The sequence below is a fragment of the Pelophylax lessonae genome, assembly GCF_965119305.1.
Source record: "Pelophylax lessonae genome assembly, chromosome: 8".
Classification (NCBI taxonomy): Eukaryota; Metazoa; Chordata; class Amphibia; order Anura; family Ranidae; genus Pelophylax; species Pelophylax lessonae.
Genome location: NC_138775.1, coordinates 131,295,663 through 131,309,738, shown reverse-complemented (window position 1 = coordinate 131,309,738; position 14,076 = coordinate 131,295,663). Strand labels below are relative to the sequence as shown.

Genomic DNA, 14,076 nt, shown 5'->3' with positions numbered 1-14,076 from the left:
TTTGTTTCCTTTTTTTTTTTTTTTTAGGCTTATTTCGTTTATTTCACTTGGTGATCTAGCTATGGGCTGCCTTAGACAAGCAGATTTGGATGGACGTGACTAACGTCCATTTGGATGGACATGACTCCACGTATCCCCTTTCAGGTGTGAACCAGCTCTTAAAGCGGTTGTAAACTCAATAAAAAAAAAAAAAACCTGCAAGACAAAGGCATAATGAGCTAGTATGCAACGCATACTAGCCCATTATGTGTAACTTACCTGAAAACGAAGCCCCGACACGGACCCCCGGACATCGCTGCGGGCGCTGCCATGGTCCCTCGTCGTCTCTTCCGGGTTCGCGATGACGTCACTCCCGCGAATGCGCGCGGGAGTGATTTTTTCCGGCAAGCTCCCGGCAACTTAATTGAAGGTCCCCCGGACCTTCAGAGCGCATGCGCCGCTCGCACGAGCGGCTGCATGCACTGTAAATATCTCCTAAACCGTGCCAGTTTAGGAGATATTATTTGTACCTACAGGTAAGCCTTATTATAGGCTTACCTGTAGGTAAAAGTGTCAAAAAGCGGGATACTACCGCTTTAAGGGCCGTTTCACACTGATGTGTTTTTACCTTGCTGAAAAGGCATTAAAAATATTTCTTTTTAAATCCTATGGAACTCTTCACACCACTGCACTGTGAAAGTCCTGCACACTGCATCTTTGTTCGCTTTTCAAAAATACACCAAAAATGCAGCTCCCCATTAAAATGAATGGAAAGCGTGTCAAACGCATCAAAAGCGCTTTGCATGTTTGGTGCCTTTTGAATCACATATGTTTCACAGATGTATGATTGGAATCAGGCAACAAGAAAACACAGCAGAAATGCATCAAAAATGCATATATATTTTTAATGAGTTACAGTGCCTTGCGAAAGTATTCGGCCCCCTTGAACTTTGCGACCTTTTGCCACATTTCAGGCTTCAAACATAAAGATATAAAACTCTAATTTTTTGTGAAGAATCAACAACAAGTGGGACACAATCATGAAGTGGAACGAAATTTATTGGATATTTCAAACTTTAACAAATAAAAAAACTGAAAAATTGGGCGTGCAAAATTATTCAGCCCCTTTACTTTCAGTGCAGCAAACTCACTCCAGAAGTTCAGTGAGGATCTCTGAATGATCCAATGTTGACCTAAATGACTAATGATGATAAATAGAATCCACCTGTGTGTAATCAAGTCTCCGTATAAATGCACCTGCACTGTGACAGTCTCAGAGGTCCGTTTAAAGTGCAGAGAGCATCATGAAGAACAAGGAACACACCAGGCAGGTCCGAGATACTGTTGTGGAAAAGTTTAAAGCCGGATTTGGAAACAAAAAGATTTCCCAAGCTTTAAACATCCCAAGGAGCACTGTGCAAGCGATAATATTGAAATGGAAGGAGTATCAGACCACTGCAAATCTACGAAGACCTGGCCGTCCCTCTAAACTTTCAGCTCATACAAGGAGAAGACTGATTAGAGATGCAGCCAAGAGGCCCATGATCACTCTGGATGAACTGCAGAGATCTACAGCTGAGGTGGGAGACTCTGTCCATAGGACAACAATCAGTCGTATACTGCACAAATCTGGCCTTTATGGAAGAGTGGCAAGAAGAAAGCCATTTCTTAAAGATATCCATAAAAAGTGTCATTTAAAGTTTGCCACAAGTCACCTGGGAGACACACCAAACATGTGGAAGAAGGTGCTCTGGTCAGATGAAACCAAAATCAAACTTTTTGGCAACAATGCAAAACGTTATGTTTGGCGTAAAAGCAACACAGCTCATCACCCTGAACACACCATCCCCACTGTCAAACATGGTGGTGGCAGCATCATGGTTTGGGCCTGCTTTTCTTCATCAGGGACAGGGAAGATGGTTAAAATTGATGGGAAGATGGATGGAGCCAAATACAGGACCATTCTGGAAGAAAATCTGATGGAGTCTGCAAAAGACCTGAGACTGGGATGGAGATTTGTCTTCCAACAAGACAATGATCCAAAACATAAAGCAAAATCTACAATGGAATGGTTCACAAATAAACATATCCAGGTGTTAGAATGGCCAAGTCAAAGTCCAGACCTGAATCCAATCAAGAATCTGTGGAAAGAACTGAAAACTGCTGTTCACAAACGCTCTCCATCCAACCTCACTGAGCTCGAGCTGTTTTGCAAGGAGGTATGGGCAAAAATTTCGGTCTCACGATGTGCAAAACTGATAGAGACATACCCCAAGCGACTTACAGCTGTAATCGCAGCAAAAGGTGGCGCTACAAAGTATTAACTTAAGGGGGCTGAATAATTTTGCACTACCAATTTTTCAGTTTTTTATTTGTTAAAGTTTGAAATATCCAATACATTTCGTTCCACTTCATGATTGTGTCCCACTTGTTGTTGATTTTTCACAAAAAATTAGAGTTTTATATCTTTATGTTTGAAGCCTGAAATGTGGCAAAAGGTTGCAAAGTTCAAGGGGGCCGAATACTTTCGCAAGGCACTGTATTGCAATGGAACAGTGTGAAAGCACTCCAAATATAATTTTTATTGTAGTAAAATTATTTGCAACATTTTTTTTCCAGTTGGTAATGACGTATTGATTGATGCAGGTGTGAACAAACATTGTTTAATGCACCGGGAGAAGCCATGGCTCTGACTGAAGCCGCCCGCCTGTTCCTGCAAGAGGAAAAGGAGACTCAGCGATTACGATGCCCCGGTTTTGAGGAGCATTTGCAGGCAGCTATCAACTGCTACAGCTTTGCTATCAAGGTAGACTATTCATGCTTTTCTGGGTCAGAATGCAGCTGTTCGTTTTTACCAACCATTCAATTCTTGCTAGTATTTCACATTCCAGTCTAAGAAAATCTAATGCATAATGAATTTCTTTCAAATGAATTCTTTGTTTGAGCCATGTCCTTTTATATATACCTGTCATTTTAAAGAGCAATATGGACTTAAAAAAACAAATGTTGGCCCCTTCCTACTTGCACATCATAGCTCTCTCCTCTTATGGGAGTGTCTAATTGCTGTCTGTGCTGGTCCAGCTCCTCTCTTCACCTCCCTACAAAGCCATTTATGTAGCTGCTGAGGGTGCTAAATAATCCAATCTGGCAGTACCAAGCTGTAGTCTCATTACCTATGGATGCATTCAACTCAAGCTTTTACAAGTAAATAACATGCAAAAACGTTGTCATCTCGCCACACACGTGCCGAAATGGAAACTGAACTGTGCATGTGCAACTAAGTGTACATTCTACAAATAATTGCGAACAATCAGGTGAATTTTATTGCAGACGAGATGTCTCCTCTCCAATAAAGAATAATAAAAAATAAAGTACATGACAGAACACCACGGAGGAAGCCATTACTCTCCAAAAAAAAAACATTGCAGAGCTTTTGAAGTTTGCCAAAGAGCACTTTGTCAAACTGCAACCCTACTGGGAAAATGTTTTGTGGACTGATGAGACAAAAGTGGAATTGTTTGGGAAGAATACTCCGCACTATGTATGGTGCAATAAGGCACAGCGTACCAACCTCAAAACCTCATCCTAATGGTGAAGTATGGTAGGAACATCATGATTTGGGCTTGCTTCGCTGCCTCTTAGTAGAAGTTACATAGTTACATAGTGAGGTTGAAAAAAGACATCAGTCCATCCAGTTCAACCTATGATGCGTGTGTGTGTGTTTGCTTTAACCGTACATTGTATACCCCTGTATGTTGTGGTCTTTAAGGTGTCCATCCAATAGTTTTTTGAAACTATCAATGCTCCCCGCTGATACGACTGCTTGTGGAAGAGAATTCCACATCCTTACCGCTCTTACAGTGAAGAACCCCTTACGCACTTTAAGGTTAAACCGCCTTTCCTCAAGTTTTAGTGAGTGGCCACGTGTCTTATTGTATCTCCTTTCTCTGAATAGTTTGTTCCTTATGCTCGGGTCACCAGTACAGTATTTGTACATTGATATCATATCCCCCCTCAATCGTCTTTTCTCCAGAGAGAAAAGGTTCAGTGCTTGTAGTCTTTCCTCATAGCTGATGTCCTCCATTCCCCTAATTATTTTTGTTGCACTTCTCTGCACTCTCTCCAGTTCCAGCACATCCTTCCTGAGGACCGGTGCCCAGAACTGGACAGCATACTCCAGATGTGGCCGGACCAGAGTCTTGTAGAGTGGGAGAATAATCTCTTTATTTCTGGAGTGAATCCCCTTTTTTATACATCCCAGTATTCTGTTGGCTTTGCTTGCGGCGGCTTGGCATTGCATGCCACTGCCAAGCTTGTTGTCTACCAGTACCCCCAAGTCCTTTTCCATCCTAGACTCACCCAGAGGTTCCCCCCCTAGTGAGTAGCTTGCTTTCTGGTTTCTGGCCCCCAAGTGCATTACTTTACATTTATCAACATTAAACCTCATCTGCCATGTAGTTGCCCACCCCGTTATTTTGTTCAGGTCTGCTTGCAAGGTTTCCACATCCTGCATAGAAGATATTGGCATGCCTAGTTTAGTATCATCTGCAAATACTGAGATTGTACTAGATATCCCCCTCCTCTAGATCATTTATGAACAAATTAAACAGGATTGGTCCCAGGACAGAACCCTGGGGGACCCCACTTTCCACACCCGCCCAATCCGAGTACTCCCCATTAATCACCACCCTCTGTACTCTCCCCTGGAGCCAGTTCTCTATCCAGGTACTCACCTTATGATCCATACCTACCTTCCTTAGTTTGTACAGTAATCGTTTGTGGGGAACGGTGTCAAAGGCCTTTGCAAAGTCCAGATACACCACATCCACAGGCTTACCTTTATCTAGGTGGCAGCTCACTTCATCGTAGAAGGTTAATAGATTGGTTTGGCAGGAACGATTTTTCATAAATCCATGCTGATTACTACTAATAATACCGTTTTCATTACTAAAGTCTTGTATGTGGTCCCTTAACATCCCCTCCAAAATTTTGCAGACTACAGATGTTAGGCTGACCGGCCTATAGTTACCCGGGATATATCTCGAGTTGAGTGATGCATCAGGACAATGACCCTAAGAATTGAAGTAAATCCACCTCTTCAGAAAAAGAAAATGTGCCTTTTTGAGTGGCCCAGTCAGAGCCCACACCTTACCCCATAGAGATGCTGTGAATTGAATTTAAGAGAACTGCTCACAGCAGACATCCTACAATTGAAGCAGTTTTGTAAGTGGGAATGGTCAAAAATTCATCCTGAGCATTTTGCAGGCCTGATCCCAGTGCATCCACAAGTGCTTGCTTCAAGTTATTGCTGCTAAAGGTAGTTAGTTCAACCTGCTATTAACTCCAAGGGTTCACTCCATTGTGCATGTTTAATGGTTGTGTTCAGTAAAGCCACAGGTAATCAGGTTTATTTATTTTTATACTTGGAGGAGGATGAGATCACATTTTATGGCAAATTATTGCAGAAAACCGTTAATGCCTAAGGGTTCACATACTTTTTCATACCACTATATTACCTTCAATTACCTTAAAGTAGCAGGAAAATTGTCACTGTGTTACACCTAGCCTGCGGAAGGGACCCAGTAGGTCCACCAAATACAAGGTGCCTACAGAAAACTACAGTAGGGGCAGATACAAGAGCAGTCATCCTGCACAGAAAGCAGCAGTGACTAGTCGCAATTACAGGAAAATCCTGTCAAAAGGCAAACATTCACATTTAATTACTATACAGATCTGGAAAAAATATACAAAGGATACCAAAATTCAAGTAAGAATGCACATGCCTCTTGTGTTTAGACAATATTAACTTATCCCAGGGTTTATCTTTAAAGTAGATTTTTATGAAAAAAATAAAACCAGGGCGAATAGGCAGGATTATTGCAGAAGAGACACGCAGTCTCTTCTGCATTAAAGTTACTTTCCTACCTGTCTACCACTGTACATTGAGCTGCGCATGCCAAAATGACTGAACGTATGCGCAGAAGTGACGTCATCTCGGCCTCGTCAAATAAAAGCGTTCAGCGATTGATACCCAGAAGTTGGCCACCTGAAAAAGTGACTGGCAGGGATGCCAAAACTCTGGGGTGAAGGTGACTATAGATCTGTTTAGGCATATGTAAGACCTTAAAGAGGTTTTTCTTTTCATCCGGAAAGAGAAAGGCATAATGAGCTAGTATGCATCGCATACTAGCTCATTATCAAATACTTACCTTAGAACGAGCCCCCGCCTTGCCGCTCACTTACCTCTATGACGGGCGACATGTCCAGTCGCCCGTCTTCCGGGATCGCGGCATCCGGCCATCTGATTGGCCGGAGCCGCGGTGACGTCACACCCGCGCACGCGCGCGGGAGCCGACGGTCACGGCACGGGGCTCTGAAGGAACGGCACGAGCGGCCGTTCCTTCAGAGTGCATGCGCCAGTGACGTCACTGGCTGCATGTAAGGTAAATATCTCCTAAACGGTACATGTTTAGGAGATATTTACAGTACCTATAGGTAAGCCTCATCATAGTAAAAAAGAGGTTTGGGGTGCACCCGCGCTATGGATAGCAACACAAGCACTGAACCAACAGTTTTAAATGCAGAGTGTGGGGATCAGATGGTTATGCTGCCTCCAACTTACCACAAGGGTAAAGAAATGTGGGGGTTTATGGGAGGTGTTGGTATGGGGCGCTACCACCTTGCACAGCGAATTACTTCGTTGTATATGATCCAAAAAAATGAAAGTGCACAGTGCTTGTTGGTGAACAGGTGTTGTGCAAATATTAAATGTGCAATATAGTGCAGATTTAAAATTAAATTAAAATTATAAAATTATAAACGGTAGTAATCGTGTATCAATTGGATTGTACCGTGTATGTATCACTCATCGGATGTAAACAATCATATAGTGACCAGTGCAAAAAAGTGCTAAGTGCAATATAGGTGATCAATAGATACTTTATTGTGGCCTCCTTTGAAAGAGGAAACTGACATCCGTGGTGAATATTACAGAACACTATGCAGTGAAGTGAGAGAGTAAAAACGCCTATTGCGCGTGTTAGGAGTGAGAAGTGCTAATACCGTGGGTAAAGCACTTACCAAAAGTCCTCTCCCTTCTCACTCTAATATACTGTGTCTCCCTTCTCCTGATGCCTGTGAGAGCTGGTTGTTCCGTGCATACAGTTGCGCTTGCATCTAGGGAGTCAGTATACAAAAGACCAAGAGAGCTTCCATTGCGTAGTATAGTACATTATTGAGGGAAGAAATTAGCATCGACTCACTGTTAGGAAGTTCACCGTCAGCTTGTTTGGTGTGTCTCCAGTATTCGGCCGCGCGGTACTAACGCGTTCCACCGGCCGGAGCCACCTAACCGGAAGTGACGTTGACGCTGCTTTGCCGCTCTACGCGTTTTGTCACTGCGACGTCATCTGGGGCGGTACTAGGCCACGTACTCCCGGAGCTTATATAGGCCTGCGTATCCTAGCGACCATTATGTGTACCTCCGCCATCTTGGTACCCTCACGCGAGTCATACCGGCGGCCATCTTGGTATCTTTGGATATAATGGTCCGCAAATACCGGATACCAGGTTATTTGTTTACATCACGTGAACTTCCTTATACAGCGGTCCCCACATATTAATGCATACATCTCATAAACATAAAGTGACAGTAATTAGTGAAAAAACGTGCCTTAAAAGTGCTGAGAGATGAGCCGAGTGGGTGATCCGCTTTTTAATAGAGAGATATAAATTGTAAAAAATGTTAAACTTTTATTGTGAACACATTAAAAAATAAAATTAAAAATGAGGATAAAAATTAAAAATATATATAAAAATATATAAAATATATATATAGAAGTACTCGATGGGAGGGACATATCGAGTATGCAAATTTCAAATAGATCCATAGAGGGTATAAAACCATACTATCTAAATGGGACTGAGCGCCCAACATCATGGCCTCAAGTTCCATTAATGGAGGAGAGGAGTTAGGTAATATGTGTGGAGGAGGAGCCATAATGTTTGAGTTGGAGGAGAAAAATTACAGACTTATTATTGTGTTGGAGCAACCATTGCGGAGGGATAAAAAATCAGCATAAAATTAGAAAAGGAAGAGAAAAAAATCGGTGTATACGCTTGAGTTCTGGTGCGTCAACATACCTTAGACTGTGAAACCCATAAAAACCCAAATCTAAAAATTGTGGTGAAGATGTAAGAATATAAAAATGCATGGGGTCACATGTCTAAAACTGCATAAAAATGCATAAACTGCATGGGAACCATGTCCCTTCTAGAACTTTTAAAATTGTAAGATCACAAAAATCAGGAGGATCATAAAAGAAGTGCTGGATATTAGATGTTCCTAAAAGTACTAAAAAACATAAAAGACCATGGTGTTAAAAGTCAGTGATAAAACAGTTTAGATCGATGTCTATATTAAGGCCTTCAGGCTGAAGTGATTGCAATAAATATATCCACTTTGTCTCATTGCGGGATACATTGATTTTCTTGTTGCTGCCCCTCCAGTCATTCTTGATTTTGTCAATTGCATAAAAGGTCATGACTGAGGGGTCTTTTGCATGGGCTATCTTAAAGTGACGTGACAAGCTATGTTTGTCGAAGCCCTTCTTTATATTTTTCACATGTTCCCTTATCCTTACAAACAATGGACGGGTGGTTCGACCCACATACTGCAATTTACACGGACATTCCACCACGTATGTCACATGCGTGCTAGTGCATGTGATGGTTTCATTAATTTTGTATTGCCTTCCTGTTGATGTGGACTGGAAAACGGTTTTTCTTCTTTCTTGCGCTCTGTTTGTTCTGCATGGTAAACATTTCCTACACCGAAAAAAGCCTTTTAGATTTGTTGGAAGTTGCACTTGTTTGGGGGGGTCTATCACATTATGCACCAGTCTATTTCTGAGTGTGGGTGCTCTTCTGTATATGAAGTTTGGCTGATTTGGTAATATTTTCTTCAATGTCTTGTCTGCTTTCAAAATAGGCCAGTGCTTTTTTATTATCTTCTCTAGTGCCTTATGTTGCCTGTTGTATCCTGTAAAAAAAGCAAATTCCATGTTCTTATATTTGTCTCTTTTTGGACCATTCTCTTGTATCATTTCCTCTCTCTTCATGCTCATTACTTTTTTCTTTATATTAAGCAGTTCTTTTTTCTTGTACCCCTTTTCCATAAATCTTTCAATAAGCATGTCTGCTTGTATGTTGAAGTCCTCGGGGTTGCTACAGTTCCTTCTTATTCGCATTAGTTGGCCCTTTGGAATGTTGCCAAGCCATTTTGGATGGTGGCAGCTTGTTTTTGGTATGTATCCATTTCTGTCTGTCGTTTTGAAAAAGGTCTTGCTTGCCAATATTCCATCCTGTTTGAAGACCTCAATATCAAGAAATGCGATTTTTTGTGCATGCCAACTTCCCGAGAAGGTAATACCATAGGCATTGTTGTTAATTTCATTGAAAAAATTCTGTAGAGACTCCATATCCCCTTTCCAGATAAGTACAATATCATCTATGTACCTCCGGTAGCAACCCCGAGGACTTCAACATACAAGCAGACATGCTTATTGAAAGATTTATGGAAAAGGGGTACAAGAAAAAAGAACTGCTTAATATAAAGAAAAAAGTAATGAGCATGAAGAGAGAGGAAATGATACAAGAGAATGGTCCAAAAAGAGACAAATATAAGAACATGGAATTTGCTTTTTTTACAGGATACAACAGGCAACATAAGGCACTAGAGAAGATAATAAAAAAGCACTGGCCTATTTTGAAAGCAGACAAGACATTGAAGAAAATATTACCAAATCAGCCAAACTTCATATACAGAAGAGCACCCACACTCAGAAATAGACTGGTGCATAATGTGATAGACCCCCCCAAACAAGTGCAACTTCCAACAAATCTAAAAGGCTTTTTTCGGTGTAGGAAATGTTTACCATGCAGAACAAACAGAGCGCAAGAAAGAAGAAAAACCGTTTTCCAGTCCACATCAACAGGAAGGCAATACAAAATTAATGAAACCATCACATGCACTAGCACGCATGTGATATACGTGGTGGAATGTCCGTGTAAATTGCAGTATGTGGGTCGAACCACCCGTCCATTGTTTGTAAGGATAAGGGAACATGTGAAAAATCTAAAGAAGGGCTTCGACAAACATAGCTTGTCACGTCACTTTAAGATAGCCCATGCAAAAGACCCCTCAGTCATGACCTTTTATGCAATTGACAAAATCAAGAATGACTGGAGGGGCAGCAACAAGAAAATCAATGTATCCCGCAATGAGACAAAGTGGATATATTTATTGCAATCACTTCAGCCTGAAGGCCTTAATATAGACATCGATCTAAACTGTTTTATCACTGACCTTTAACACCATGGTCTTTTATGTTTTTTAGTACTTTTAGGAACATCTAATATCCAGCACTTCTTTTATGATCCTCCTGATTTTTGTGATCTTACAATTTTAAAAGTTCTAGAAGGGACATGGTTCCCATGCAGTTTATGCAGTTTTATGCAGTTTTAGACATGTGACCCCATGCATTTTTATATTCTTACATCTTCACCACAATTTTTAGATTTGGGTTTTTATGGGTTTCACAGTCTAAGGTATGTTGACGCACCAGAACTCAAGCGTATACACCGATTTTTTTCTCTTCCTTCTCTAATTTTATGCTGATTTTTTATCCCTCCGCAATGGTTGCTCCAACACAATAATAAGTCTGTAATTTTTCTCCTCCAACTCAAACATTATGGCTCCTCCTCCACACATATTACCTAACTCCTCTCCTCCATTAATGGAACTTGAGGCCATGATGTTGGGCGCTCAGTCCCATTTAGATAGTATGGTTTTATACCCTCTATGGATCTATTTGAAATTTGCATACTCGATATGTCCCTCCCATCGAGTACTTCTATATATATATTTTATATATTTTTATATATATTTTTAATTTTTATCCTCATTTTTAATTTTATTTTTTAATGTGTTCACAATAAAAGTTTAACATTTTTTACAATTTATATCTCTCTATTAAAAAGCGGATCACCCACTCGGCTCATCTCTCAGCACTTTTAAGGCACGTTTTTTCACTAATTACTGTCACTTTATGTTTATGAGATGTATGCATTAATATGTGGGGACCGCTGTATAAGGAAGTTCACGTGATGTAAACAAATAACCTGGTATCCGGTATTTGCGGACCATTATATCCAAAGATACCAAGATGGCCGCCGGTATGACACGCGTGAGGGTACCAAGATGGCGGAGGTACACATAATGGTCGCTAGGATACGCAGGCCTATATAAGCTCCGGGAGTACGTGGCCTAGTACCGCCCCAGATGACGTCGCAGTGACGAAACGCGTAGAGCGGCAAAGCAGCGTCAACGTCACTTCCGGTTAGGTGGCTCCGGCCGGTGGAACGCGGAAGTACCGCGCGGCCGAATACTGGAGACACACCAAACAAGCTGACGGTGAACTTCCTAACAGTGAGTCGATGCTAATTTCTTCCCTCAATAATGTACTATACTACGCAATGGAAGCTCTCTTGGTCTTTTGTATACTGACTCCCTAGATGCAAGCGCAACTGTATGCACGGAACAACCAGCTCTCACAGGCATCAGGAGAAGGGAGACACAGTATATTAGAGTGAGAAGGGAGAGGACTTTTGGTAAGTGCTTTACCCACGGTATTAGCACTTCTCATTCCTAACACGCGCAATAGGCGTTTTTACTCTCTCACTTTACACTGCATAGTGTTCTGTAATATTCACCACGGATGTCAGTTTCCTCTTTCAAAGGAGGCCACAATAAAGTATCTATTGATCACCTATATTGCACTTAGCACTTTTTTGCACTGGTCACTATATGATTGTTTACATCCGATGAGTGATACATACACGGTACAATCCAATTGATACACGATTACTACCGTTTATAATTTTATAATTTTAATTTAATTTTAAATCTGCACTATATTGCACATTTAATATTTGCACAACACCTGTTCACCAACAAGCACTGTGCACTTTCATTTTTTTGGATCATATACAACGAAGTAATTCGCTGTGCAAGGTGGTAGCGCCCCATACCAACACCTCCCATAAACCCCCACAAGCCTCATCATAGGCTTACCTATAGGTACAACTTGCAGAGGACAGTTTACTTCCTCTTTAAGAACACTAATCAAGGTGCAAATTCTAGAGGTGGGACAAATGTAACCAAGTGCAGACTGGTTACCAGGCTACATTTAGGGATTAAAACTATCAGACCAGATTTATTAACCTATTTATGTATTTATTATTTCCAGGTATACATTGAACTAAATCAGCCTGTGATGGCAGCGAGCTTATGTTTAGAACTGGGAAATGCATTAAAGGTATTTCACTATCAAGCCTACTCTGGTATTTTATATTTAACTATCCATCATCGATGTAGTTGGTTTTAGAGGCTAAATGTACTTTTAGAACCTATCCTTTATTCTTGCTTATACCTGCAGACTGCATAAAATGTAATTTAGAAAGATATGGGGCCTTCAGGCTGGAATTAGTGTGCTTCCTCCTGTATTTCTGCAACAGCTGCTTCTGGTCACCACTAGAGGGCGTAGAAGGAAAGAAAAGCTGCAGACTGCTCAGTTATCCCAATACAAAGTCTGACTCTTGTCTGCCCTTTAACTCCTCTAGTAAATTCCTTTGTATCAACAAAACAGGTACCTTGCTCTTACAGTCTGAAGGCAAAAGTAAATCTAAATCCTACATACTCAGTGTGCCCTTATTCATTATGTTCAGTGCTTTTTCTTCCCTTTAAATTCTTAAAGCAAAGAAAGCACACCACAACACAAATTTATTTGTTTCAGTGCTCTGCAAAAAAATGCGACAAGACCTATTTATATATTTATTTATTTTTTGTGCTTGTGACTTTAATGGGATGCATAAACATACAGCATGCCTTGATGCATGTCAATGCATACAGTGTGAAGTCAATGACCTCTTACAAAAGTATAATTACCCGAATAGTTTTGTATGCATACAGTTTGTACTCTTTGAACATGTCTAGTACATCCAGAGCTTAAAGAGATTAAAAGAAGCTCACAGCTGCAGTAACGGGTTTTTTTCACCCGTCTCACCTCTTTTCTGTAAAAAGCATCTGGCTAGCTGTAGAGCCGATAATTCACGGTTACATAACCCATGGGTGGCAACCCATTCAGAGAGCTTTTTTGGCACCTTTGTGCTAGCAATAAAGTTAAGTAACTGAAAAAAAGACTTTGGCCCCTTTCACACTGTCTGCTCCGTCGGACGGACTCTGTTTTTCTCAGCGGGGGATCGATCAGCTGATCCTCCGCTGAGCAGGCGGATGGCAGCTCCGTCTCCGCTCTGTGTGCAGAGATGGAGCTCTCAGGTCCCTGCTGTCCTCTATGGGGGAATCGGATGAGAACGGACCGCCTGTCCATTCTCATCCAATCCGCCAGACGGATGGAAAATAGGGTTTCCATCCGTCCGTATTTGACAGATGGGATCGGATGTCAGCGGACATGTCTCCGCTGACATCCGCTGCCCCATAGAGATGCATGGGGCATCCGTTCAGATCCGCCAAAAAAACTGACATGCGGATCTAACAGTCTGCATGTGTGAAAGGGGCCTTAGTGTTTAAAAATGTCTAATACTTTATAAAAAAAAAAAAAAATGTAAAAAAAGCACCCCCAATGCCTGGTGCACATATGAATGAACATAGGGTACAAATGTGTAAGTAAACTATAGCGCAACACATACTGGCCCTTGCTATGCATGCTGGAGTAAGAGAAATAAGTCCCTTATGTCTGATTAACTCTAAATTGAGGAGCTGTAAAGGCATTTAAGGATGCATTTACATGGGTGTTTAGTCACACTGCAAATCCCAGCAGCATAAATCTACTGATTCCTGCAGCAGGTATTGACAGCTGTGTGTGGATAGCTGCGGCTGCCGAGTTTGCACAGTACAAGCAATGACTAGCTGTTGGCGGCTGCAGCTATTTGTGGTTCTTGTCACAGCCAGAAATTAACTGCCGTGATTGCGGCTGGACACACTTTGTGCTTCCAGCCATGAATATTGCAGGTAATCCC

At 41.4% G+C, this 14,076-nt stretch overlaps 1 protein-coding gene and 1 long non-coding RNA gene across 3 annotated transcripts in view; one reads left to right on the top strand and one right to left on the bottom strand.

Moving 5' to 3' along the window:
- LOC309561779 overlaps positions 1-14,076 on the bottom strand; it is a 113,718-nt gene that overhangs the window by 32,072 nt on the left and 67,570 nt on the right. The window lies entirely within an intron of this gene.
- The window catches only part of LOC309561168 (40-kDa huntingtin-associated protein-like), a 65,802-nt gene that overhangs the window by 18,376 nt on the left and 33,350 nt on the right, over positions 1-14,076 (top strand). For both annotated transcript variants that reach the window (XM_082264919.1, XM_082264918.1), the window contains exons 4-5: positions 2,626-2,785; positions 12,288-12,356. In XM_082264919.1, the coding sequence (XP_082121045.1) occupies positions 2,626-2,785; positions 12,288-12,356 (229 nt within the window). The remainder of the gene's footprint in view (positions 1-2,625; positions 2,786-12,287; positions 12,357-14,076) is intronic.